General features: G+C 40.9%; 3 protein-coding genes across 3 annotated transcripts; 1 reads left to right on the forward strand and 2 right to left on the reverse strand.

Moving 5' to 3' along the window:
• Positions 1-940: 940 nt before the first annotated feature.
• LOC145444339 (uncharacterized) lies at positions 941-16,757 on the reverse strand. The gene is made up of 13 exons (XM_080322308.1): positions 16,599-16,757; positions 16,308-16,442; positions 15,936-16,014; positions 14,977-15,120; positions 14,810-14,916; positions 12,933-13,010; positions 12,732-12,862; positions 12,536-12,668; positions 10,874-11,097; positions 10,356-10,445; positions 9,577-9,647; positions 5,995-6,128; positions 941-1,329 (listed from the first exon to the last, which is right to left on the reverse strand). The coding sequence occupies exons 1-13, from the start codon at positions 16,674-16,676 to the stop codon at positions 1,189-1,191; spliced, it is 1,545 nt and encodes a 514-aa protein (XP_080178434.1). The 5' UTR covers positions 16,677-16,757; the 3' UTR covers positions 941-1,188.
• A 618-nt stretch (positions 16,758-17,375) lies between these two features.
• LOC145444356 (ES1 protein homolog, mitochondrial-like) lies at positions 17,376-21,966 on the forward strand. The gene is made up of 6 exons (XM_080322327.1): positions 17,376-17,505; positions 18,085-18,137; positions 18,794-18,961; positions 19,032-19,187; positions 20,193-20,349; positions 21,769-21,966. The coding sequence occupies exons 1-6, from the start codon at positions 17,413-17,415 to the stop codon at positions 21,901-21,903; spliced, it is 762 nt and encodes a 253-aa protein (XP_080178453.1). The 5' UTR covers positions 17,376-17,412; the 3' UTR covers positions 21,904-21,966.
• Positions 21,967-22,961: 995 nt separating this feature from the next.
• Positions 22,962-25,685, reverse strand: LOC145444354 (E3 SUMO-protein ligase NSE2-like). Its single transcript, XM_080322323.1, has 5 exons — positions 25,441-25,685; positions 24,667-24,815; positions 23,651-23,759; positions 23,391-23,589; positions 22,962-23,323 (listed from the first exon to the last, which is right to left on the reverse strand). Exons 1-5 carry the CDS (start codon positions 25,565-25,567, stop codon positions 23,209-23,211), a joined length of 699 nt encoding a protein of 232 aa, XP_080178449.1. The 5' UTR covers positions 25,568-25,685; the 3' UTR covers positions 22,962-23,208.
• Positions 25,686-26,338: the final 653 nt, after the last annotated feature.

A 26,338-nucleotide genomic window follows, 5' to 3' on the forward strand; every position in this document is an offset into this window, starting at 1 on the left:
CTTAGCATTTTTCGATCATACCCATCATATTAAGCTTCGCGACAGTGCCGTGGGTTGATTATGGCTTGATAGAAATGTCATTTTCGCTAACGTACGTAGCTTCACTTCGAGTTCGTACTTCACGTATGGATATGGTGATGCGAGAAGAGCATAAAGCTAATTGGCGAGATAGCGGAAGTGGTATAATCCACAGTTGCAACACCAATGGGTTGCGGGTTCAAGTACGACCACGGTCGACTCCAGAATGCCTACCTAAGTGTAGGAGGTTTATCTAGGCTCCTCGCCATCTCATGCGTAAGCGGTGTCTTCTAAAAGCCTAGAAGTGGGCTGGGCTGCAATTCGGAAGCTACGGAATAAAAATGATGAAAATTGGCCTAGTCTAAATGACCATAGTGATCACACTATTTGTACTTCAAACAACGGCAATACAACCAATTGAGGTTCAATGCTTACACGTTCGGAAAAACGTCATCTAAAATATAATTCTCGATGATAAGATACTCAGAGGAAAGTGATATGTACCGTATCATTCCAGTACTAAAAAACATCTGTTAATACTCGGATCATTACCAGTTGTACTTGATTTGGATTCGAGCTCTCGAATCATTGTGACCAGCCCTCTGGTACGCAGTAACTGACAGTTGACATTGACCAAATCCGTTTCTCTTTTTTGGATGCGATATCGGTGCAGAGTCGTCGAACAGATTAACCACATAGAAACATTTAGTGACGGTTCATGTGAAATTAATTTACAAATTCGCTCTTTCCATAAAACACTGCCAGGGATATGCGATGCCCCGCCCGAAGTACGCTACTAGGTTAAACTCAGAAAGAAACCCCCTCAGCCATCAATACTTCCAAGTTTACCCCCAAACCTTTCATTTTCTACGACCTGACACGAATTCCGATATCCCACTGAAGCAGTGTAAGAGAAGAGATATAGTCAAAAGGTAATGAAATATATTTCAATAGAAACAGAAGGATTTCATCTTTGATAAGATAGTAAATAATTGACTCGCAAATAAGTAATACCGATACGTAAACGAACAGTCATAGATTTTCGGGAACTTCTGTACTGATGCTATGCGTACAATTATGAAACAAAATACAGGGCACTCTAGATAATACTGCAAAGGAAACACTGCATTACGGGTTCGTTGCATGTAAACACCGAAACTCGGGTAAACGTTAATTTTCGAATAAAGAATCTTTCATAGACAGGAAACGACATTTCGCCATAGTATGATTGCTGGATGCGTCCGATACTCGGCATGCGTCTGAACAGTAGCAGGCAACCATGCAATGCGGGCAAAGTTCCCAGCGGCCGATCTAAAAATATTGCGTCGATAACAGTTTGCGGCAACCTATACCGTTGACAACAATACTCATTGATTATTCTAAAAATACTGCCGGTGCGTAACGCTGCATTGTTGCAGACAGGGAAAGTGACGCTTGCGTGGAATGACTCCGTTCGATTGTTAATAGACACTTGTCGGTGGCTGTGTAGCGCGTGAACTCGATCAACCTGCGCAAGCGCGCTTCAGCAACCTATTTCAAACAATGACGATTTCGAAGGCCTGTCCTCTAAACGGGCAGTCGCCATTCGCCAGGAACAGCGACTTTTATATTTATATGACAAACCGCAGACCCATGAAATGAATATTGAATAGTTTTATCCAGAGGTGGACACTGCTCAGTAACGAAGTAGTCCTATTGTTTCGGGGTCCTCAATTAGTTTGCCTAGTTGCACTGCTTACTCGAACAGTTATAATTTTAAACCAGATGGTTTTCAACCTTTCGACCTCCAGCGCCCCTTTTCACAAATTGCCTAGGTCTGACGCCCCCCTCCCCCAGATTTTAATGGCTGTTTTAAAAAGAGATAAAGGTCGAAGTCCGGTCGATATTTTCGGGTTGGGACGTGACTATTGGAAACATTTCGCGCTTAAAGCGCGTCGCGCCCGAGGACTATAACCGATTAATTAACGATGTAATAATTGTGAATCAAGGTTTTTATAACAACCATCGGGTACCGGCTCATATACCACCTGGTTCGAGAATATGAGTATAGGGTGGAGATCTTTGCTCACGTAGAATTTAGTACTGCACCCAGTCATTAGCTTTGAAATGAATGTATTCCAAACAAAGCAATCCTTGTTATATAACATTTAGGTGAGGTTGTGAGCAGGGCTGTTGAGTCGGTGGAGTCGGAGTCGGAGTTTTTCGCTTAATGGAGTCGGAGTCATAGTCGGAGTCGTGGAAAAAATACTGACTGGAGTCGGAGTTTGTGAAAATGGCCCTGACTCCGACTCCAACTTCTTTATTATGAAAACAATTGCTTTCAAAGGTATTTTTAAATTACTAATAATAACTAAAATATGATTTTTATGTACCATCAATCACTGTTATTAGTAACGATATAGATCAGGGGCGGCCAGCCCGTGGTCCGCGAGAAGGCTTTGTGTGACCTGCGAGGTAATTCTCGAAATTAGTTATAACATCAGGTAAAATTGCAAGGCCAACCAAAATTTGATTAGCCAGACCGCGAAATTTGATGATGATTAAAAGATCAGTTCCGACGCATTGGCGAAGTTAGGAACCAGCCACATTTATCGCAGATCTTCCAATATGACCATAAAGTAGAATATTTCGCAGCAGATTTATTTGACTTGAAATTTGATTTATTGTCACTCGATTTCCTGCATTTAGTATTGGAGCCCCCTCCCGAAAATTACAAATACGCGTAATTTACAGAATTGAGTCTAACTATATTCGCAATTAGGAGATAACGTGTCGGGTGTCGTCCAATATGCGACTTCGCTTGTGCGCTCGCAGCGAGATCGTCGGCGATGAAACATTTGCATAAAATTATAGAGGCATGTTCAGCGAAACCTTCGATATTGCTATGTCTCAACGCCCAATAATCCTGTCCTTGCCAAATGAGTCCAGTGGTATACAGTGGCGACCCCCATTATATGCAAGTAACATATTTATTGATCGAATTCATTCATTCAAAATTTCGCGCCTAGCGCGACCAGGACATGAATGTACACTGCACAGTTGCACACACAGTTTTCATGTCATAATTGTATCAATTTTAAAGCGTAGTGATGCAAGTCTTGTTTTCAACGTTACATAATTCGGTTCGCTCCTATCGGACGACTAAAAAAAGGTCATCAACATTAAAGTGGCCCGCGCAATGGTTCTAAAACCTCATGTGGCCCTTTCGCCAAAAGGGTTGGACACCCCTGGTATAGATAATATTGGACATTATCTGCAAATTACAATTCAGTTGCATAGAGGAGGAAAATCGCAATATGCATCTTCGCGATGCAGTTACAAATTGATGCAATTTTTGGATTTATACCATGATAATGTGACAGAGTAAATACATCGTCTGGTTTTGTAAAATTGTAAAATTGATGTAAATATAACCAATCGCTGCTTCCCACTTGACAAAATTTAAAATATCTGTAGTGTAGCTTAGCTGCTTGGGTCGACCAAATGATTAGGAAAGACTGCTTGTCCTAATCCTTGAATACTTGAGTAAGTGCATGTAGACTAGACAAGACGTGCTATTTCACTACTTCCTAAATTTCGTTTCTGACCAATGTTTATTAGTAGTGAGAGTGTGTGTTCTTGTAATTAGTATAGTGTGTGATGAGAAAATTAGTATGTTGCATCCCTGTATAGTTACTGACTCATACACAAGAGCTATACTTCGATTGTTTTATCTACATTTTAATCATACAGGATTGGATATATGTCATGTTTGAATGATTCATACATATTAGGATATTCGAGAGACCATGTTATAAAAACTTATGAAATATGAAAACTGAAGGATATTTAGAAATGCATTCATTCATGTTAATTGCATAGTGAATAATTCGAGCTGTGCCACAATGAAACAACTTTGTATGTCATCGGTAATCATATGTTTGCATATGTCTAATGATTATATGATAGTTATTTAAACGTCACTGTGGCATATAATTTTCGAAGTAAATTGGTAATACTGTTGAAGTCGGAGTCGGAGTTTTCTTAAGAAAATAGTTGGAGTCGGAGCCGGAGTCGGTGCGTTTAAAGACTCGGGAGTCGGAGTCGATGTATTGAAAATGTCTGGAGTCGGAGTCGGAGCTTGAGTCGGTGGTAAAATTCACCAACTCCACAGTCCTGGTTGTGAGTCACAACACTAAACAGTATTATCCTTTATGGTGCAATCAAGAAATATTCTGACCATTTAATTTTGTAGCTCTCAAACTCAAGCACAAGTACATTTAGTTAATAATTTTGGCCAGAAAGCTTCAAACCGTTTTTAAAGAACAATATGCTCTCACTCTCAAAAGTGTTACAGCACCTCTTTCTTCGATTGCGACACGCCGTGTGCTGCAGGATACAATACCCAGTTCGAAAGATTTCGTGGAAAATAAGCTGAGCTAGCGCGACGGGAGTGTTTTTAACGGGAATGGGCCATCTAAAAGTACACGCAATTCATTTTATATGAATTATAAAACCAAGGCATTCATGGAAACATGTTGTAAGCCACGTCGGTGTATATGTCGACGAAAAATCTCGAGATTAGACAGATTTTGTGGAATGTTAATTTGCAATGAGAACTCGGGGATATGTAGAACCATTGTTCTACTAATCATATGTCCCGACTGCACCATCTACTGCGACGCTATTTTTTCTCCAGCGTCCCAATACCCCCCCCCCCCAGTCCAGCGCCCCCGTAACGCCCCATGAGCGTTTCCGACACCTTCAACATCCAAACCGCTGGAGCCAAGGTTGAGATTCATTGCTTTGAACTATTCCTACTTCTACTTAACAGTTTTTTTTACGAAAACAAGCTTTGCGGCGCTCCCTTTACTTCTACTTGCGTATACCAACGATGAATGCATTCCCCATCTCTGTTGATATCCAAAGGCGTGGCCAAGATGAAAAGCCAGAAATTAGGGAAGGGTGCAATGGCGCCTTTTGCCTTCTCTGGCTATGTGTGGATGTCGGGGATGGTCAAAAGAGCTATCTTCGGTGCTCAATTACAAGTAGAAGTAGCGATTTACAAGTGAGTACAGAAGTAGGTATTCTATTGGTCTGAATAACTGAAAACTGCTACGTAAAAGTGGAAGTAGTCTACAATCATAATCACTCGATGAAGAGGAGCAAGTCGACAAAACCTAATTAGGTACTCCGAAAAAGTAGGAGTACATCGTTTCTGACACGCTCTGTTGGTATCACTGCGGAGGGATTGCCACTCTACGTTTGGAGCGCGCATTTTCTTACTCGTATAATGTGCCAGCAATTTCGCGGTGGCATTCCAAATTTGACTGCAACGAATATTTTTGGGCTGTATGAAATACACCAGCGGTTCGCAACCACCGGTCTATGTCAACTTTCCCACCGGTCCGCCAAATATATTGCAAATATATATCTCAATCGCAAAATGCAAGGAGTTGTAGTTGTACGTTTGACCATTAATCAGAAATTCACAATCGATGTAGAAATTTGGTACGTATTTTGTGCATCGTTGTAATATAGAGTTCATGGTCTACTTTGAACATGGTGTACGTCACGATGCTGGAAGTGTTGTACCGAACTGTTGAAAACTACCCTGCAATCGTGTAACACCAGTTATATGTGAAAGCTAAGCACACTTTCTAAACAAAATTCGCTAAATTTCCACAGTTTGGTAGGATAATAGAGGCTAGCAAACAGCGAAGTCGCAGTTCTTTCAAAATATGATTATGAAAAAGACATCGGCCAATTTCTCATCAAGACTTGCTTTTGAGTTGCGTACAATTGTAGTTATTACATTTTGGGTTACAATTTGAGCTGTTCATGGTCCACCGGTCCGCAAGATTTTTGTTTTGATATTTACCGGTCCCCAAGCTAAAAATAGCTTGTGCAACACTGGAGTACCGTAGATAACTAACCTACGTAGGTCAGTTGGGCCTATCTGTAGAAATACATCGCAGCGACCGAAAACACACCAACCTCAGTCTCGCGCCTGCCGCACCCTCTGTACGAACACTCGCGGTAAACTTTTTCGCATAGCTCAGACAAAGGATCCAACACCGACGTCAGCAGGCCGTTCTCGGTGGGCGCGTGATGCGTTTTCGCGCGATCTCCTGCAAAAAATAGCGACGCTGCAAGTCATCGAAGTGAAACGTTTATGACGTCATAACGGATGACATATGCGATGACGTTCAGTGGGAGAATTTGTTCGCCGCTATCGAAAAGAGTCGCAATTTTCAGTCATCATTCGTTTTAAATAGAAGGATATGTATAATTCGAGAGGGGAAGTAATCGCACTGCATGTCAAATTATTACGTAGTCTAGCTGCGTGACTTTGGCATCGCAAAATGACCGTTGACCGCGACGTATATTCGTACGTGGGAGCTGTCAGTTGCGTTTGTCCGGGTTCAATCGAAACGCATACGCATATTTTGTTACACATAATGACGATATTCGATGATTCCAGGCTTATGGAGTCGGTTCACTTTACTATCGCCACAAGAAATTTTCAATATACTGACTCCGGCTCGTGCTTGGACACCAGAAACTTTAGACACACTGATTCCAACTCAAGCTCCGACATTCTTGTAAATATACTCGGCAAATTTCATCAATATTACATTTTGTTATTATTCTTACCAAGTGATCGCCTTATATATTTTTCAATTTGAAAGAATTGTGCTCGCAGAAAGAAGCTGAGTTTGTGAAGGTCCACCTACATGAAAAATTACTATCTTCTAACTACGATGACACTTTTAGTAACATTTGACAACATTTGGTTGGAGACTTGGAGTTTAATGTAGTCGAAGTAAGAGTATTTTAATAGTATGTCCTCTGACTCCACACAGCCCCCATAGATGATTCGCATGATCCGGGTCTATAGTAGGGTTGCCATACGTCCGGAATTTCCCGGACATGTCCGGAATTTCACTGAAAAATCTGCGTCCGGGAGGAATTTCTAAATTATGCCTAAATGTCCGGAATTTTGAAGGCTTGAAGCAGGCTCAAAAGTTTTTCGTAAATCAGCATAAACAATATTATTTTCAAGCGGATTTATGCTATTCAAAATTGTTCTTCGCGCCGCACGCGAGTTAATGCAACGTATAATAATATTAGTATGGGCACCAGGCACCACACTCGCCAAAAAATACAATCTAAATAAATATAAATAACCATCATTTACTGAAATAAGTCTGATTGTAATCACAAGTACAAGCTAACGGTATATTCATAGAGTTGGTTGAGGCCGGTTGGATGCTTCAGTCACAGGCAGTGGTTGCAAATCTTGGGGTCGTTCGTCTTTATCTGGGGATCGCGAAGATGTTGGACGTAATCAGCTTCCTAGGCCGTGAGTAAGTTTGGGCAAGCTGAATTATTTTAGTAATCAGCATATCAAGTTTTGAGCTTTGCAACGGAACATTTTCAAGTGGGAAATGACGTCGCGACCATGAAAGGTTAGAAATCACCGGATGTGCAACATGCTGGTGCATTTTATAGTAGCCTAATATATGGAAGAATCAATATTATTGACAGAATTCATACATAAAATTTAACAGCCAAATGCATATAGTAAGTGCCCAACAAGTTACATCGACTACCCTCTGGTAGGCCTGAGATCAGTGTTTTTTAGGGCGGAAGGGGGCAGAAAAAATGTTGTTTCGGGCCTGATTAAAACACATAAACAGATAGCCGCACCGACCTAACAGTACAGCAGGGCTGTCAAACACAATCCTGACAGGCCAGACACGGCCCGCCAGATGATTTCATACGGCCCGTGGAGGAATCTATTGCAGACCCTAGCAAGTAGCAATCACCAGAGCTCACATTATAGATGGCCCAATTCATTACCTATGTTCCACTCCATTCCTATGGGCAATGCTTTGCTAGTGTGACGTCATATTGACCGTCAATGTGGTGCCCCTCATTTTAAAATCCGCTAGTGGGCGCTAAAGAGTGTCCGGAATTTGCTTCACGAAAATATGGTAACCCTAGTCTATAGAGACTTGACTTTGGGGTCGAGGGTTTGCCATGCGTGATATGCCCGATGGTACTGGGTATTGAAAGAACGATTGAAAATCGATTTAAACCAAGGATGTAACGCGAAATTGATAACTAGGGCAAGTTTTTGCAACTTTTTTTTACAGCTTCCGGCAGCTTCCTAACTACTCGAAAGTTATGTGGAATGCTGTTTTAAGCTGTTTGAAGGAATCTTATAGTGCAACTTTTGTCAATTTTTTTTCATGCAACTTTTTCGATTTTCCATGAAAGTTTATTCGATTTTTCATGCAACCAAATCACTGGAAATATTTGGTAGTATTTTTAAATAGATCGGTATGATCGGGAATTGCATATATCTTGCTATCAATTCTTTATTCCCTCTCTGCTCACGTAATCAGATTTACCGGTAGAGCTGAGTGAGGTGTGTTGGAAAAGTTAGGACACCTAAATAAGAATTGAACATCTTCGGGTGGACCCGTTGGTATATTGACTTCGTTACATTATGCTATGTCAAAAGATATGGAAATCGCCAAAACTAAAAGGCACACACGATTTCAAATTGGTATTGCTTTACTGACAAATAATACAAAAGTATTTTCGTGGGGGAAGGGTAGGCTACCCAATAATTAGATATTTGGCAATATTAAATCGCGCACCCAGCGCGAAAATTTTTAGAAAAAGTGGCATAAATTAAAAAAGAATATACTTTAATTTATGTTAATTCACGAAATAAATTCGGGCCCCTTCGAGCTCGCCCCCCGCCCCATCATTGGGGGGTTTGGGGTGCGGCAGTTACGGTCCTGTTCCCAACTACCCAGCACTTTTGTCATCACAGAGCAGCCATTTGCTGGTTTGACTACACAAGACACACAACCACACCAGTACGCAAGACAATCGCCTATAAATGCAACATAAAACGTATTGTGAATCGATACCAGTAACGCTCAAAATCTTGCGATGGCATTATTTCACGTCAAACTAGTCGTGCTGGATGCGTTTGTGACGCCATGATTACTGGCCATCCAGAGTTACAAATGAGGTTTTGTGAACATCACGCAATATAATTTTCGATACATACATTCCAGAGCAGTTAACTGGTAACGGTAATTGCGCATGTGTCTCCGTGAATATGTCCTGTATATAATTTTGAACAAATGCGTCTATTCCCCACCAGAAACCATTGAATTCCTCACCGTTTGGGAACCACTGCTCTATAACGGGTATTTCGGGAGCTGAGCCGGAAAGTTGACCTTTTTTTTAGTAAACCAATAGAGAATGTGGATGGAAAACTGTATTTTGGGAGCGGAACTGGGTAGTTGACCTTTTATTTTTGTCAACCGACCAAAATGTGGTCTTTTAATGCAACTTTTTACTGCAACTTTTGTGAAAAATAAATGCAACTTTTCACGGACTTAACTGCAGCAAAACTTGCCCTATTGATAACATACCACTATACCAGCATCAATGCTAGAAGCTCCGTACGCAGCTTCCAACCAGATTTTGCACTAACTCCCAAGATTGTAATAAGTCACACAAATCTTATGTTCGCGTTGGACTTATTACCTTCTACAAAAAGAGTCTTCAAAAGCCACTCCGCCGCGTTCTTTATGATTGGAGAGTTGGCATCGGAAGCGCTAAAATAGAGATGAACTTGTTCAAAAGACAGTGATGAACTCACATAACAGTAATACTACCGATATTTATACCAAGGACACGATGCAATTGTCGTGTGTACTGTGGAAATGCAGAGGTGGTCATAAACGGAGTATGCCTATTTTTAGTGATCGTATATACATTACTCTACCTAGTTGTAGCCTACTTAAGTAAGTCAGGTGGACGTTCTCAGACCACTTCCACTTCCACTTTTGAACCAAAAACCATTTACTATTTATGCTCTTGATTTTAGTCGGTTTTGAATCGTTTTTACGCGTGAAATTGCAATGACAACGATTTGGAATAGCCCTGCATCACGAGATCACTGATTTTCTCGACAATTGTTGCAGTGTCGACACTTATTTGGTGTCCGTCGCAACGATGCATCTTGACATTTCGAAAGTCGCCCACCTACCACTGTCTATACTAAAATTATGCGACGGGTCGACTAAATCTCTGCAGTGTGTCTCTTGACCTATAATGCGGTATTGTCGAACCTTCAAATTTCCATGATCTCGTTATTGGAATCTCTTCTAATCATTCATTGCTTAATGAAGAGTATCGTGGGTATATTTATATTTAACCATTTGATTTGACTTTAAATGCAGATGTACACACTACGCATGGGTATTTGTACTGTGTGACGAAGTGTTTCAAAGTATATATCGCAGGATTCAATTAATGATCACCTTGATTCGCAGAATGACAACGTCATCATCCGGGAGAGTTGATATTGGAAGACCAGTCCCTTGTCTTGCAAAATCTCCTTTTTACCGGGCCTGTTGAGAAATAGAGCTCTGTTAGACCACCAAAATGCCACGAAAAATCTCGTCAGTGTAATGGGATCGTAACGAAAACAGTAATCTCAGTGCAATTAATTTTGCTGTGTCACGCGAGTGACGCAACACACAGCTAATTTGATGATAATCAAGACACGTAACCTCGAGACAAGTTGAAAGGAAGCGCACCCCTACATATGACGCTTCGCTGACGTATTGAAAGTCACCACGTCATAAGAATGATGATTAATTCGTGACGGGTATCCGGATAAGACAGTTACTCAAACCGGACACGCCGGGTGGCACAAAAAGTTCACTTATTTCGGTCCAGATCGAATATATCTCAAGTGCCGCTGAGTAAGACTTGAATCGCAAAGCAAATGCCAGAAAAAATATGCAGAGTCACGGCGAAGGGAGAAAGCGCTCACCATTTCAGAACGGAATGTACGAGAATGATGAGACTGAACAGCAAGGAGCTGGAGCTAAAACTCATAGTCCGGTAAAAGCTCTCCGACTTGTCCCATTTCGGATCGGTCAGCGGCTGTTCCGTGTTCCACGAAGAAGTGCAAAGGTACGCATGCGCGAAGACACTGTCGAGATCGCTATCTTTCCATTGCGAGCTCCGGCTGTCTTGACACAGCAAAGCCAGCGCCTGCGTAACCAAATTGGCTCATTGTCAAGCCGCATGATTTAATAAGTGGTGATGGACGCGTATTCAGATCATTGTTTCACTACTATCAAGAGCGCGTCATATTACTTTGCGCCATAACGCCGGTATTGACGAGGATTGTAAAACGCTATGCCGATGTCTGTTTTGAACATTGTGACATTATTTGTGTTCCTCACAACGATAGGCATTCACACTTGACACTCTGGACAGTATTCATTAGTTTTACAAGATTTGTCATAACTAACTGAACCAGAAAATGACCTGTTGTAAAACTACTCAAGTACGCACAGTTACAAATCAGGCTGGGCATAATAATTCGAGTCGGGATGCGACAGACGATTCTTCCGATTACTGAAATTAGACGCTCCTTGTCACTAGAGGGATTTATCAACAATTATCGTTTCGATAGCATCTTCTACTGTTGAAACCTTGATATCTCCATGGGTCGTGTCGTAGCAAAAGAAACATGAAGCACAAAGCTACGTCCGTTAGTCGAAATGACATATCTGTAGAGTCGTGATCAACCCACGGCATTGTCGCAAAGTGAAATGAACTAGGCATTATCGAGAAAAATAGCAAATTCTATTTAGTGCAATGCAGAGATGGTCCTATATTCTTTGTGGGAGCATAAAATGTACAATTTTGTTCATTGCACATCTTTGAACTTTCCTCATCATGCTGTTATGACGTCATAATGAAGGATTCTCGAATACATGTTTTAGAATCGAATCACTCAGGTATATATTCGATTTTGCAGAACAAGAGATTGGGATTGGGCGCTACAGAAGTTTATTAATTAATCGCCCGATGACAGTCTCCAAATATGCAAAGTGCAAGCTGCATTTTCGAAACTATATTCTGTTGTGTATAGTGGAGACTGCATTGCACATTCATCGACTGTTGAAGTAGAAGTAGTCTGGAGCCAACACGGCTTGAGCAAGTAGTGCCAGATACTTGTACATCTCACAAAATACGCCGTTACTAACCACCGCTAGTTTTCCTCTCTAAAATAATTTCATTCAAACAACGCAATAGCGCTGGTACGCAACTCGGTAGGGAACTAACCAGATAGCACTTGTGGGAAAAGACAAGGCTATTCCCGTATGCCCGATAGGAAATCAACAGGAAATCAACGTTTACTAGTGCAATAAACCAGGGGTTTTCAAGTGTACAGTTACTGTACCGGTTTGACGTGATCTGATCGCAAATATGATCATATTGAAATCTACTCAGACTGAACATAGCACGCGGCGGTTAAAACGTGTAGAAACCGCATACGCGCGAACTTTGCTAGCGGTCGAGTGAGTCAAAAACTAATTATATATCCACGCTCACTAGATTAATATAGCAAAATATATGGAGCGCCACAGAAAACCCAGTGAATGTCAAATCGGTGACTCGCTCATTTATAAATATCTACCTGCATGGCGATCGTTTGGAATTTAACGAAATGCTGACGTTTTGAATCGCGGCTGTACGTCACGTCCTGCAGTTTTTCGATGCATATCTGCAGGAAATTTGCGTCCAGAAGCTGCTGGTAAGCGTCTTTCATGCTGTGCGCGACGCGACACGGCTTGAGTTACGCGACAAGGGCCTCAACAAAACTGTCCACTCACTGTTCTGACAAAATCACCACCACCAGCCTGTCTAACACGCTAATCGCGGGCACCATGTCGCACTGCAAGTCTCCGCCTTCGATCATTTTCACTAGCTTGTCGAGAAACCACGGCTGCCGCGTTAAGACTAGCTGAAAGGATCGCGGGCGACAAACATTAAAATCGGAGTGTTTCGTCACAGGACTCTCTCTATTCACGAACCCATTCGACGTGATCCACGCACAGCACGTTCGTAAGCGCGTCCAGACACTTTTGTCGGATGATAGGCAGCGCAGGATTCTGAATTGTGCGGATTTGTTAAGATTGCGGCCTGGAGTCAACTTGTAGGTGGCCGTAAGCGGAGACGTCCACTGGTCAGTAACGAAGCACTTTTTTGAAGTACTCAAGTAGTTTTGACTGCTTGTACTAATTATACTCGAGTGGCTGTTTCTGACGACTTTAAATTCTACATAGGGCAAAACGAAAGTCATTTTGGATATGTTAACATCAATTTTACGAGTGTCACAACCGCTGGCCGAAATACTAGGATTGCCATATTTCGAGATCCGAAAAAGAGGACACTTTCACAAATTGTCAAAGCTCTAGTACCGGAAAAGAAAACTGTTGGTTATATAAATTTTCGACCAATAGTATACTGCGTTGACTAAAAAAAGGTCATCATTTTTTAAACTTAGGGTTGCATTTAAAACAGCGGTTCTCAGCCTTTTTGGACATGCGCCCCCCTTGGGGATGGTCGAAAAATTCCCATCTACAGCTACAGGTTACCCTTCCCTGATCTAATAGTATAGATACGCCCAGTTTGAATCCGCATTCCAGTGGTTGAGTCTTTAACATTTCTGACAAATTTCCCCAAACTTGTGGGAATTGCTCCAAATTTTCAAAGAATATCAAAAATTTGCTCAAATGAAGTTGAAATCAGCCTACTCCGTTGAGCGCGACTGCTGGAGTTGGAATTTGGCGAGATTTCTTGAATACGAAATAAGTTTCATCTTTAACAATCGTCTTCTCAGAATGATTGTGAGGCACATTCTTAGTCAGAATTCATACAGACGTGGTCAATTTCTCGCGCCCCCCCCTGAGAGCTTCACGCGCCCCCCCAGGTTGAGAACCCCTGATTTAAAACAAACGGTGTTTTAAAACAATTTGTTTAAAACATGTTTTGAACAGTGTTTTAAACAAGGGCCTTTTAAAAAAATAGTGTTTTTTCAAGTTGTAAAATTATGGCATAATTGTGTGAATACTTTCCAAAAAACATGTTGTATGAGCCTACGGACAATTGCCAACCGATATAGCCGACGTATACCGATATGGGATGGTTGGAACCCACAAAATAGTCGGTTCAACAGCAACAGTATTGATATTTCGTCAAAGGAGCTATATTTACCCTATATCTGCAATTGTCAACGTTAATCCACTATGACGTCACAATTGAATATTCGTGACGTCATGGTTAAAAAAAAACATGTTTTAAACAACGGCCTTGTTTTAAACATGTTTTTTTTTAAATTGATTTTTGTTTTAAATGCAACCCTACTGTGACTCGACTCCCGAATTGTCCGCTTTTTTAGGTTACTTTTGTGGTGTTGACTAAAAAAAAAGATCATCTTCTCCATCTCGACTCCCAAATTACCCGTCGCGCCGTATTTTTCGTGCATTGTCTTGGCTCGCCATGGCGTTCGCGGCATCGGGGTCGAGTTTTTGACCGCATTTTTAAAACTTTTTCTTGAAAAAGAGGAAATATGGTAACCCTAGAATAATACCCGTATCACGGTAAGCGAATATATTTCGAAAAGTACACTAACTCGTCGTGTCGTCAGTCATTTTGCGTTAGTCGCGAATTTGCATCTTGTAATTTAAAAAATTGTAACCCTCTATCAACTGTACTCGACCAAATCTGCTTTATGAAATTATTTACTTAAGTACTTTTCAAAACTTCAATTTCTATTTCCACTTAAATTAGATTTGGCATGTCTTTGAAATCGCTACTTCTACTTGAATATCGACGATCACTCTTCGGACCGCCTTTAGTGGTCAGGCGTGTGTCCTAAATTCTGCTCGCAGGTAGTAGTATGGCTCACTTCGATCATCGCAAATATGACAGGCAGCCCGCCGGCTTCCACAATGTCCCAACACAGACTGTGCAGAGCTTGCCTGTAAGCGGTGCCCGATTTTACGTTGCAGTCGTCTAAAAATCGACAGGCTTATTATTGACTTGCACGTGTCGCCAAACCGGAAGGATACGAACCCAACTTCGTGAATCCGCGCTCTCGCACGTCTCGTGGCAAGCGGTTGTTCTGGAGGTCGAGGAAAGTGCAGGCTTGCAAAGATCCGTGGTAAAGCGCAAACATCAACTGGCTCAAATTGAATAGGGCCTCCGCCTGTCGCAAGGCTGCAAATGCAAACGTAGCGGACCGCGTTCTATAGTTTATCGGACCACGATATGGCATGTCGACTGCGCAAGGGTTGTTCAAAAATAGCTTATTTACGGATCTCGGGTATTCACTAATTAAATTGTTAGGTTGCCAACGCAGAGCCAGTCGTAATTTTTTTTTCTTGAAATTTTACTGTCCACCCTGTGAAATTGTTGAGTTGTCTAAAAAACGAAGCAAAACAAATTTGACGCATTTCCAACCCCTAGACGCGAATTTATTCGAGTTTTCATTATTAATTCTGGGATTCGCCATCGTCAATGCTATTTTTGCAAATCCAAAACTTTCAACTGCAATAAATTCGCTTCTATCGGTGGGAAACGAGCAATAATTCTTATGCAACTTAACAATTTCATGGGGTTGACTGTATGACAAATTCAAAAATTCCAGTTGACTCTGCGTCGGCTTCTACTTGTTGGAATTGAACCAAATTTGGTGTGCAGCGCATTTTTTAGGTAACCTAAAAATTTATTCAGTGAATCCCCGGAATCCGGAAAAAGTTATATTTGAACAACGTACCCTACTGCGCATGCCGACTCCTCATTTCCATGGCTTGCCCTGTTTATATTATCTTATATTACTTTTAATTCAGTGTGCTCCTCTTATCTTCATGTTCTGGGTGAAGGTGGGTCCAATTTAAAAGACTATCCTTCTCGACACCTTCCTATCTTTTCATTTTAATATATATCTTTTAATTCTCAGAATTAAATGTGGAATCCATCTTGAAGACAAAAAGAGCCTAAAGCTCAATAATATAGATAGGGGTAACTCTTACCTATAATGACCGTTCTTCCGTCGTTGTTTTCGGCGATGAAGGCCAGGTTTTTCCAAACGACGGGAGTTCCATCGTCACCCTACGAAATATATTTTGGCCGATTAAAAACCCATTTGTTTTGCCGTGACATAGGTACGATGTATATATATCAACTCGCCGCCAGCAAACTATGATTATTTGCATCATGCCTACTGGTTTCGTCATAATATAACAGTGATGTAACATCGCGGATCTTGCCGGTTGATTAGCTTGGCTCATTAAATTAGAATGCATCATGATTAGCTCCCTTTTTTTTCGTACTTTCATCGACCTCTAGTTCAGCTGCTGTCTTATGAAGACTGTAATGGTTGAAAGTATATTCCGTCTACTTACATGCAGAGTCAAATTCGCCACCAATTTATCGGAATTGAAGTTGTCCAAATCCAGAAATGAATACCAATCGCTGAACCGAAGCCCAACTGGTCCGCACTGCGGAGTCGAAGAATTATGAGAAGAGAATTCGCCCACCTGGATGAATCATCAAATACTATATGAAACTCACAAAATAATATATTATGTCTTCAATATATAACAACGATTTGAACGTCTTTTACTTGATATCGGTAGTGAATACAATAGTTGAAGTGGCATAAGTTTTTATCGGATCGTATTAACATCGCTTACCATTTTCACGAAAGTTCGGAGAACACTTTGTGGTGGAAAATCATCTTCTGTCTTCATTTTCGAATTTGGAATTTTCATGGCAGCTGGTCCTTGATTCGTAACAATGACATAACAATATTTAAAAGATACAGCTGATTGCTCAAATGCGTAGCCATGGATACCACATGAGTGCAGGCTGCAGAGCGCCTGCACGATTTCTGAGCCAACTCCCTAGTAACCTGTTCGTTTGTGTAATAATCTTCACAATCCTGCCTCCATTACGATAAAACTTTATATCAGCAAAGCACTTGATTAAGTGGGCTACTACACTACTGTCGTGGTCGTAGCGTATGATCCAATCTATGCCTTATGATCAAGATATGCTGGACACTTGTTCCATGGGGCAATGGTTTACAAGTGGATAATGGATAAGGCTCAGTGTTTGGTAATATGAATTTATCAAAATGATTATTAATTACTATCGTGCTGGTTAACGTTGTCGTATCCTTTGTTTCTAAAGGCTACGAACATGCAGCAATCTAGCAATACAAATGTGGATCACTGGCACCATCCTGCGGCCAATGAGAAATCCAATTTAAACCAATATATTCAGATCGTCTGTTCATCTATAAAAATAAATTTCCAAATTTAGGTGTATCATCAGGTATCACATAAGCAAAACATTGCCGAAATTCGGTTTATACTCAAAAGCTGTTACTAAAATGTAAAAACGCACTACGAGAGCCATATGCGCAACGAAGTGAAGCAAAACTGTAAACACATTTTCAACTTTTGCAGCATTCGCTTTAATTTTGCACCGGGGAGGTCCGACGTAATGTTCAGTCGTGCTTTATTGGTGACCCGACGCGCATCTAATATTGGACGGACCTTCAGCTTGTCAGTTATGGCGTCTACTAAGGTTGCTGTGGTGAGCATAAAATTTTCTCAATGGCATTTTTAAAGCACATTTTCGTTGGCCTTATGATACAGATCGTTCTTGGCAGGCGCCTCACGGCCCGCAGCATATAGTACCGGTAGGCTACCTTGGTTGGTATGCTTGCAATTTTTATAGTTGAATCAAAAATCTTTCGGAAACCATATCGACACCGAAAACTCGGCAAATATGAACATAGCGTAGCTCGCTAATTACTGGTGATACTAAAAATAGGATACGTATTAATAGTTGTGAGTTTAAAATCCAAGCATCTGCATCGCTTTAATTAAATAGCAGGCGATGTTGATTCAAAGTCTGAAAATCTCATTATAACATTGATTCGATACTTACATATTCACTGTCAATCTAAAATATTTCACAGCCCAAATTTGAGTTTGAGACCCTCCATAAATGAAATTATTTAAGAACCCTTGAGATCAGCCTAGAATTCACCCTGATTGATGGAGATGATTTCAGAACTCCCAATCTCATGTTAAGCTATTTGGGGCCGAATGAGACGACTATTTCAACATGTCGTCGTTACCAACTTTTGCTAAGACATTATCGATACAGGTACTCTCTGGATGTGGTGTTTACGATGGATCAGAGGTTCATGAAGCATCGGCGTGAGTACGAGATAATTCAGTACTGTCAAAGGGTATACCCGATATATGGCATGTCTCAAACTGCCGAAACCAGTTCTCTTTTCAGGCATAAATACTTGAACAAAAATGAAAACAGTAGGGATAATGGCAAAATTGATGTTGACTTGTCCGGTTGTTTTCGGAAGATTCGGAATCTGATGCTCTCAATTTTATACTACAGAAGCATCATGGAGGGGCCCTTGGTCCGACATGAAGAGACTGGGCCTCATGCTCTCATCTCTCTTTTCACACTCCTAATGAATACATGAATCTTATTTGACTAGCTACAGTCATAGAGCACCATTGCTAGAAATGAGATCAATTATCCCAAAATTACCGCGGGCGGAGTCCAATTCGAAGGTGTTCACTGTTCAGTTACATAACAAAATGTCACTTTGTCCAATATCGAATGCCAGATTTCAACGTGATCCCAAACGAAGATGTTTACAAGAGCTTGAGCTGTCAGCAATTTGCAAGTCATCAACAACTATATAGCGCAGCTAAGGGCTCGTGCTGCTCTCGCATTATTGCATAGATTTGCATCCTGTCAGAACCACTATTTAGAACCCATATGGGATTTGAACATGGTGTGTGCTACCTATTTCAGAGTTTGGAGCTGAAATGTTATCATCATTTAGGTGTCTGGTCCATTTGAGTAGAGCGGGCACCGAAATTTCAATGTTTGCACCTGACGTGGAACAAATGCACGCAATAGACCACACAAAAGGCGAACCGATGCCGGCCAACAGGAATGTACTCGTCGAGTCCGCCAGGATCGCTCGGGGCAACATCAAAGCATTATCCGAGTAATGCAATATTCAAAGCAACAAGCCGTGTCCAGCGAATCTTTCACTGAATTTTTTTGTTTTGTTCAAGGATCAAAGCTGATGACTTTGACGCTCTTGTAATTCCTGGTGGATTTGGAGCCGCGAAGAACTTGTGTGATTGGGCTGTGAAGAATGTCGATTGCACGCTCAACGCAGACGTAGAAAAAACGATAAAGCAGTTCCATTCCATGAAGAAACCCATTGGGTAAGCGATGCTTGACAAGTTGGCAATTTTCCGTCCTACATGCAACGTCGCAGAACAGTATACCAATTACCAGGGTTGTAACCAAGTTACAAGGTTCCGAGTCGCAAGTCACTCTCACTTTTATAGTTTTGAGTCGAGTCATTTTCAATTCACCACCGAGTCAGCTAGTAGAGTGCCGAGTCTGAGTCATAGTGTTTTGACTCAAGTCCGAGTCCAAGTCATTATGTTCACTGTTCAGTTTTCAGTTCAATCCGGTTCAAACCACTTTTTGCAACTCTGCTCGAGTGATATAGAATGGCTCGCATTCATAATATAGTAATTTTCCTCAGTCTTAACAATTTCTAATCCTATTTTTCAAGTATCAGGACTGATAGACAAAATACCAATAATGTGGTAACTTTAATATTCTTCGAAGTTACAATGAAATGTCTGTCTTGGCCGTCCTAGTCTCGAGTCAATACAAACATTGACTCGAGTTGAGTCATTTTACACATTTGAAAAAAATAACTCGAGTCCAGTCGAGTCACCAAAAAATCGTGACTGGAGTCATTACAACCCTGCCAATTACCCTTCTCCAAAAAGTATTTGGATAGTCGGCTACTGTGTGGTGCCTCGTCAATTTTTTGTCATGAGGGCAGAGTTGCTCAAAATAAACGTTGTTGAGTAGAAGTAATGTTATCAATTACAAGTAAAATTATAGTTAACTTATCCCATAACAACCTTCTACTTTTGAAAATTTCAAGTATATAGAGTAATTAACCCTAAAAAGTGTTCAGTAGAAGTGTTAATAGTGTAAGAATTTGAAAGCTACATGAGCAGCCTACTTGTTACTGACCTCATCTGCTAAGAATGTAAATAATTGAGTGCTACAATAGGAAAATATTGCACAAGTGTTCAAACTGGAAGCACTTAGGTCTTCGTATATGACCACTTTTGATTCAACACCCGACTCGGATAACACATATACTCCAATTGCCCAAGTTATTTTCTCAATTTTGATTTAAGGTTGTGCTGTATCGCACCAGTGCTGGCAGCGAAGTGCATTCCGGGAGTAGAGCTAACTGTTGGCAAGACGGAAGAAGAGGGAGGCAAATGGCCCTATGCGGGGACAGCGGCAGCTTTGGAGAAATGCGGAGCAAAACACGTCGTAACGGAAGTTACAATATCCTTTTTGTAAAGTAGTGACAATTGCTAGTGATTAGAAGAAAGTCAGAAATTAAGCAGGCAGCTGGTTCACTTGCCTAATTTCAGTGACACCATTTCTACATGGCGACAGCCAATAGTTAGTAGCTGCCTTTTTGACTTGGCTTGCGTGGATCGAGCATGTTGTGGTCTGATTAAACTGGATTGTTCGTTCATCAGGTCCTGTCACTATCTTCAACGGGGCACTGCGCTCTAAAAATGATGTGGTCTCAAATTGAAGTGCGAAACGAAAGAAATTTTTGTCCGCAGCCATTTTCTTCAGAACGCCACCGTAATTGTGCTCCGATTTATTGAAATTTCCACAGGACCTTCACGCTCCGGCTGCGCGTCATCGTTTCTTAACCCGTTGAGAAAATTTATGGCACGATATCTTCACCGTTGCAATTGCTCGATGCAATTAGGCAATCTTTTAGAGAACGAACTTTAGATAGTTGTCAGCCGGTATTATGAATAGCTTTTCATCAATATACAACTGTAATGGCATCTCAGTATCAGTCAACTGGCAAATATTATAGAGTCATCACATTCACAAGCTTCAGACACAAATCCTCCTGACTTAACATCGTACGTTGAGCGCCGGTACCTTACGCCTATACATAACGTAACTTAACCGCCCCGGCGTGTAAGACATATTTCCTTCATATCATCGGCTGACAAATATCTAAACTTTGTTCTATGCTTGACTGCCTAATTGCGTCGAGCAAGTGTGACGGTGAAGACGTCGTGTAATGGGTTGAGAAATGACGGGCAGCCGCGACAGCTGGAGGGAGCGTGAAGGTCCTGTAGAAATTTCAATAAATTGTAGCTCCATTACGGTGGCGTTCTGAAGAAAATGGTAGCGGCCAATAATTATTTTTCGTTTTGCCCTTTAATTTGAGACCACATCATTTTTAGAGCGCAGTGCCCCTTTAACAATTAAAGCTTTCCATGGTCTGATGATGCCATTTTATACACCATATCCAAAATAGCTGCACTTCTAATCATTGATGCAGATCGTCAAATCAATAGGAATGATCACAATGCAGACAATTTGCATTTATGACACTAATATTTCGCAGCGGATATATTTGACAGCCCCAGTAGATATAAAAACTGACTGGAATGAGTTGATCACTGAGACAAAGATGATTTTAGATTTGAAACGGTTCAGAATTCTGGCTAACTCTACCCCCCATTAAATACTACCTTCTATTCTACTCTTGCAGAGACTGGCTGACCGTTGCCTGTCTTCATCGTATATATTTTGGCTTTAAGTTAGAATCTTGTTATTTAGGCATGGGCATTCGATTTTGCCGATCCTATTGTAATTTCATTAGCCCCCAGAAATTGGATATGTTGAAATTCGGAGATGATTATTCTCTTAACCGGTAGATTGCACGAAGCTCATGTAGACACGGCAAACAAGGTTGTAACCACTGCGGCTTTCATGCACGAAGGGCCATTTTACTTGATCCACGACGGAGTTGGACAAATGATTTCGAAAGTCCTACAACTTGCCAAGCAATCCCGCTGAACCTTCTGTGAACATAAATCATGCTTTATAAAAATAGTTCAATAAAATCATGGTCGCCTAAAATTGTTGTGATTCACTACGGCTGCGATAGGCAGGCAGCTGTCACATTGCATTATGATATGTAATGACGTAACATGAACGATGTAAGCTACTACCCCCTATCGCTTGAAAGTAGAATTTACTATTTCTTAAGACAGGGAACAGTAATTCAAGTAAAGGTATTAGCAGAAAAGTCTGAAAATCACTTGGGATGCGTGTTACAATGTCACATACTTCAAGCAGGTGATAGGAGAGGACTTTTCAGCATTTTCTTCCCGTAATGACAAAAAACATCTGTGCAATTTCGAAAATAAATTCACTAACGATAACGCAGTAGCTATTTGCCGAATTGTTGAGACAATTTCACGCAAAGCTCGCAGTAGCTATTTGCCGAATTGCAAAGCTATGTAACCACATCCAAAAGAATCCAGTTTACTTCAAAACCGGCACGCTACCTGAGTATGGACTATACGCCGCGTTCCCTCTAGGGTCCGCAACAGAGAGTCGGCGAATACGTTGGCCAGCTCATTATTGTACAACAGAAACGCCAAGCAGGTTAAAACATCGGATAAAATAAACAGCGTTGGTCGATCGTCAGAAAAAATAGGGGCAGCACTTGCCACGTGAAAGGCGGCAGACCATCGAATGAAGCTCTTTAAATAGTAGGAATCCAGACACGTCGCGCACAATGATCAGCAATTATTGGTAATTGATGATCCGACGTCCAGAGGGTATGTGAGGTACACCAATCCGCCATACAGTTGTATGCAAATTTGATTCAAATTTTTTATTTCAAGCCAGTTCAATCACAAGAATTCTTCAGGCAGCTCTGTCACAAGACGTGATTCACAGTAACCAATAATGCCAACCGTTTCCCTTAATTGTAGAGCTGACTGATTCCAGCCACTGCAGCAGCAGCGCAAGTAGGCAAAACTTACCTCAGTACTCCAAAAACGTAGACGTACTAAAGTTACTGACCCTACCTGTAATACTGATTACCAGTTACCAAATCTCCGCACTGTAGGAAGTATAAGTTGAAATTTCGATTCAAAAAGTACATATAAAAGCAAGGGTTCTTCAATACTGCAGATAACTCAATCCATTTTTCATAACCACAGCGTTGATAATTTGCACATACAAGGATAGCATGACCCAGGTACTAAAGTTAACTCCAGGCGCCATGAAGGCACCGCAAGAAATCCGCTATTCCTTCGGCCAGCGCAGACATTAAAACAGACGTTGTATGATTGCGGCTCGAACAGTTAATCATTGCAGACTTGAGCCTTCACCCCTGCGCTTTGACTGGGTTCCTCTTCTTATGGATGTGTCAGGCTGCAAGTTGGCGTTCTGGATGGCATTGGTACATCCTTGAAAAGGACACCTGTTTGGTACAATGGGTTATGGCTTAGCTTGGAAATTCCGAAAGGAAATAATTAGACATGTAGTACTTTGCATTTTTTCTTTTTCTCTGGTACTGCTTTACGTAAGCCAGGATTGCAGATTTCTCGAACGTATGCCCGCATATGACGTCTCGGTATGGCTCTTCGATATCTGATTGCGTGATCGGACATTTTTTCACAGTCCGCGCATCTCTGATTACCATGTCGGAGGTCTCGGACGCGTTGGCTCCGTGGCTGAGTTGCACACCTGAAATGATAAACCCGGGATGGTTGAATATGTACAGACGCGCAATATCGAGACTCCGTACTTGAGTCAGCTTGGCCCATTTGGTCGACGAAGTTCTTCATAAATTCATGATCCCAAATGTCCGATTCGTCGTATTTTGTGTCTTCTTCCTTCAAGCAATCTTCGAGAACCTGGTAAATCCGTTAAATAGGATGATAGAGTAGACCATTGGCCGCAGCCATGACAAAAATTGTGGACGGGGTGGGATTGAGTAAACCTTTAAAATAATGACAGAGATGCATTTTACTCATAACTACGGATGTGACGATGCAAAAGTCTAAAATTTGGAGGGGAACTCAGTCCTTTCCTAGCCCTGGGTACGCCACTGGCGCGATGGAAGATTTGCACAAATGGTCAGCTTCAATACTCAAGTAGAAGTGATGTAGTAGTTTTCCTTGACATGACATCACTTTTTCAAGCGGAAGTAGAAGAGAAGGATTGTGAAGTACTCACAAAAGTAGATTTGATTGATAGCTATTTTTTCCAGTCACTATGACAATTGCACTCATAGAAACGATACAAATATTGCAAAGCTACTTTCTACTTTACAAAATCCTCAAGATTGATGCGGAACAATCAAAGGCCATAAATTCTGCCATTGTCAAACATTTGTTGGATAATCCCGCTTGCGCGAAAAATTATCGAGACAACAGATTTCGTGTCGTTGGAAGAGGCCGGTCACACTTTCATTTGTGTGCCTTGGAGTCAACTTTTATCAAAATACACCAGCCAATGCTGTGCCAACAAAAAGAGTTCGTGTACCATAAAAAAATAGCATATCGAACTCTCTCATATTCGAAACTTTATGCTGGTGACATCATGTTTTGTGCTACGATTGTTGATATACGGTGTTCTTTTGAATTCTCTTCTAGTTGCTGACGATTACCCCTGACGAGTGTCAGCCGAAAATAGTTGTGTTCATTTCGATATGAATTGAAGAAATTATTCAAAATGCAATGTGTAAAAACAAAGTTTTTGTTTCATGACATACTTACAAATACCATTTGTACGCCTTGGAAAAAGCATTCAATCACTGACCTGCACAATGTCCACTGAATCGTCCAGCTGCCCGTCTTGCCATTTTGTTTTCAGTTGATTGATGGAATTGGAAAACGCATTTATTCTTTGTTCAGCCTTCAGCAATTCGACCAAGGAGTCTTGAAGTTCAGTAACTCCGTGGTTTTCAACTGGAAGTAGGATTTACAGTAACAAGTCGAATGAACATTACAATGTAACCTAGGACACATTTATACGATAATGAAATTTGCAATTATGCACCACAAGTATACACGGTATTTATGTCAGATTGTCAGTGACAGTCAGATCTGCAAAATACAAACAGGAGAGAAGTCTTACATTTCGCTCCTAATTACTATTTCTTAGAGGCAGACAAGAAATAGAGATGGTTAATATACAAGGTTATTTTTTTATATATATAGAGAGAGATGAGGGTGCTTTTTGAATGTCATCGACCATATCATCATATTTCTTAATACCAATTTATATGAATTCCAGTTTCCCACATATCACAAGAATTGCAATACAATGAAAAGGTATTTGAAACGAGTTATGATGTTAATCGATCACACTCCAGCCTCGGCCTACAAAGGAAGCGGCATGCACACACAAATAACAATAAATAAATTACATATGATCTCAATTCTCATCCAATGGAGGATCCATTTTATTCTAAGAATATAGTCAAGATGTGAGAATAAATCTATAGGATTTGGTTTGTTAAGTTGAGCACGAAACATGATTCTAGGCGAGTAGTAACTGAAGAATGACTTTGACATCAACTCGTAATTTTACCTTGATTTTCCAGCAGCTCTAGGCCAGTAGTTGTAATCTCCTGCGAGCCCGTTCGAACGTAGTAAAGCATTTTGTTGATGGTGCTTAGCGTGTTATCGAGCAAGCGAATATTTGCTGGATTGCTCATTGTTTTCGCAAATCAGTCGTCAAGCGCACCAAGAATTGCAACCTATCTACGAATCTTAGCTGTATACTGTTATATAGCGATTAGCGAAACTTAAAACTTTATCGATATTTTGCTCTAACGTGAAACACCGCGTAAAATTATGTGAAGCATTCAACTTGTGATTGACATTGGAAAATCGAAATATTGGAGTTTAGAAAGGAATCAGGATTTTTACCAAGTTAACACACCAACATTATGTGAAAAGTAAGGAAGAAATAGAAACGACAAAGTAAAACCAACCAATCAAGCTCCCACCATAGCTAAATAGCTATGCTCCCACATTGGCCTATGAATAAAGTACAAAAAAGAGGCATGTAGATAGATTACTAACCTACCGTAGGTTAGTGATTGATAGTAGCACCATAGTGTCCTATATGGTGTGGACACAAGCAAATCTCAGGACTCAGTGAAATTGGTCTACCTCACACTTTACAATTGGTCAAAGGCAACTTTACGGCCAGTCAACAAGAGATTCGGCGATGATTGTGCAGATTGATCCTGGAAACTAAATATTTTCCGACAAAAATTTATGAAATTCCTATAATTTCCTCATTATATTTCGAACAAAAGTCTCCTTTGGACTTAGACCATCACATTCGTATAGCTAAATCCCATCCGGTTCGATCCTGGCCTCGAAAAACAGTTTTCAAAGTTAGTGAAACGTTAAAAACATCGTTGTGTCTCCCTCTCCAGTGATCCCTAACTTCTATAATCGATCAAACTATTTTCGAA

This window comes from Botryllus schlosseri, chromosome 8, assembly GCF_051294905.1.
Source record: "Botryllus schlosseri isolate E-star chromosome 8, Bs_hap1, whole genome shotgun sequence".
In the NCBI taxonomy this organism is placed as follows: domain Eukaryota; kingdom Metazoa; phylum Chordata; class Ascidiacea; order Stolidobranchia; family Styelidae; genus Botryllus; species Botryllus schlosseri.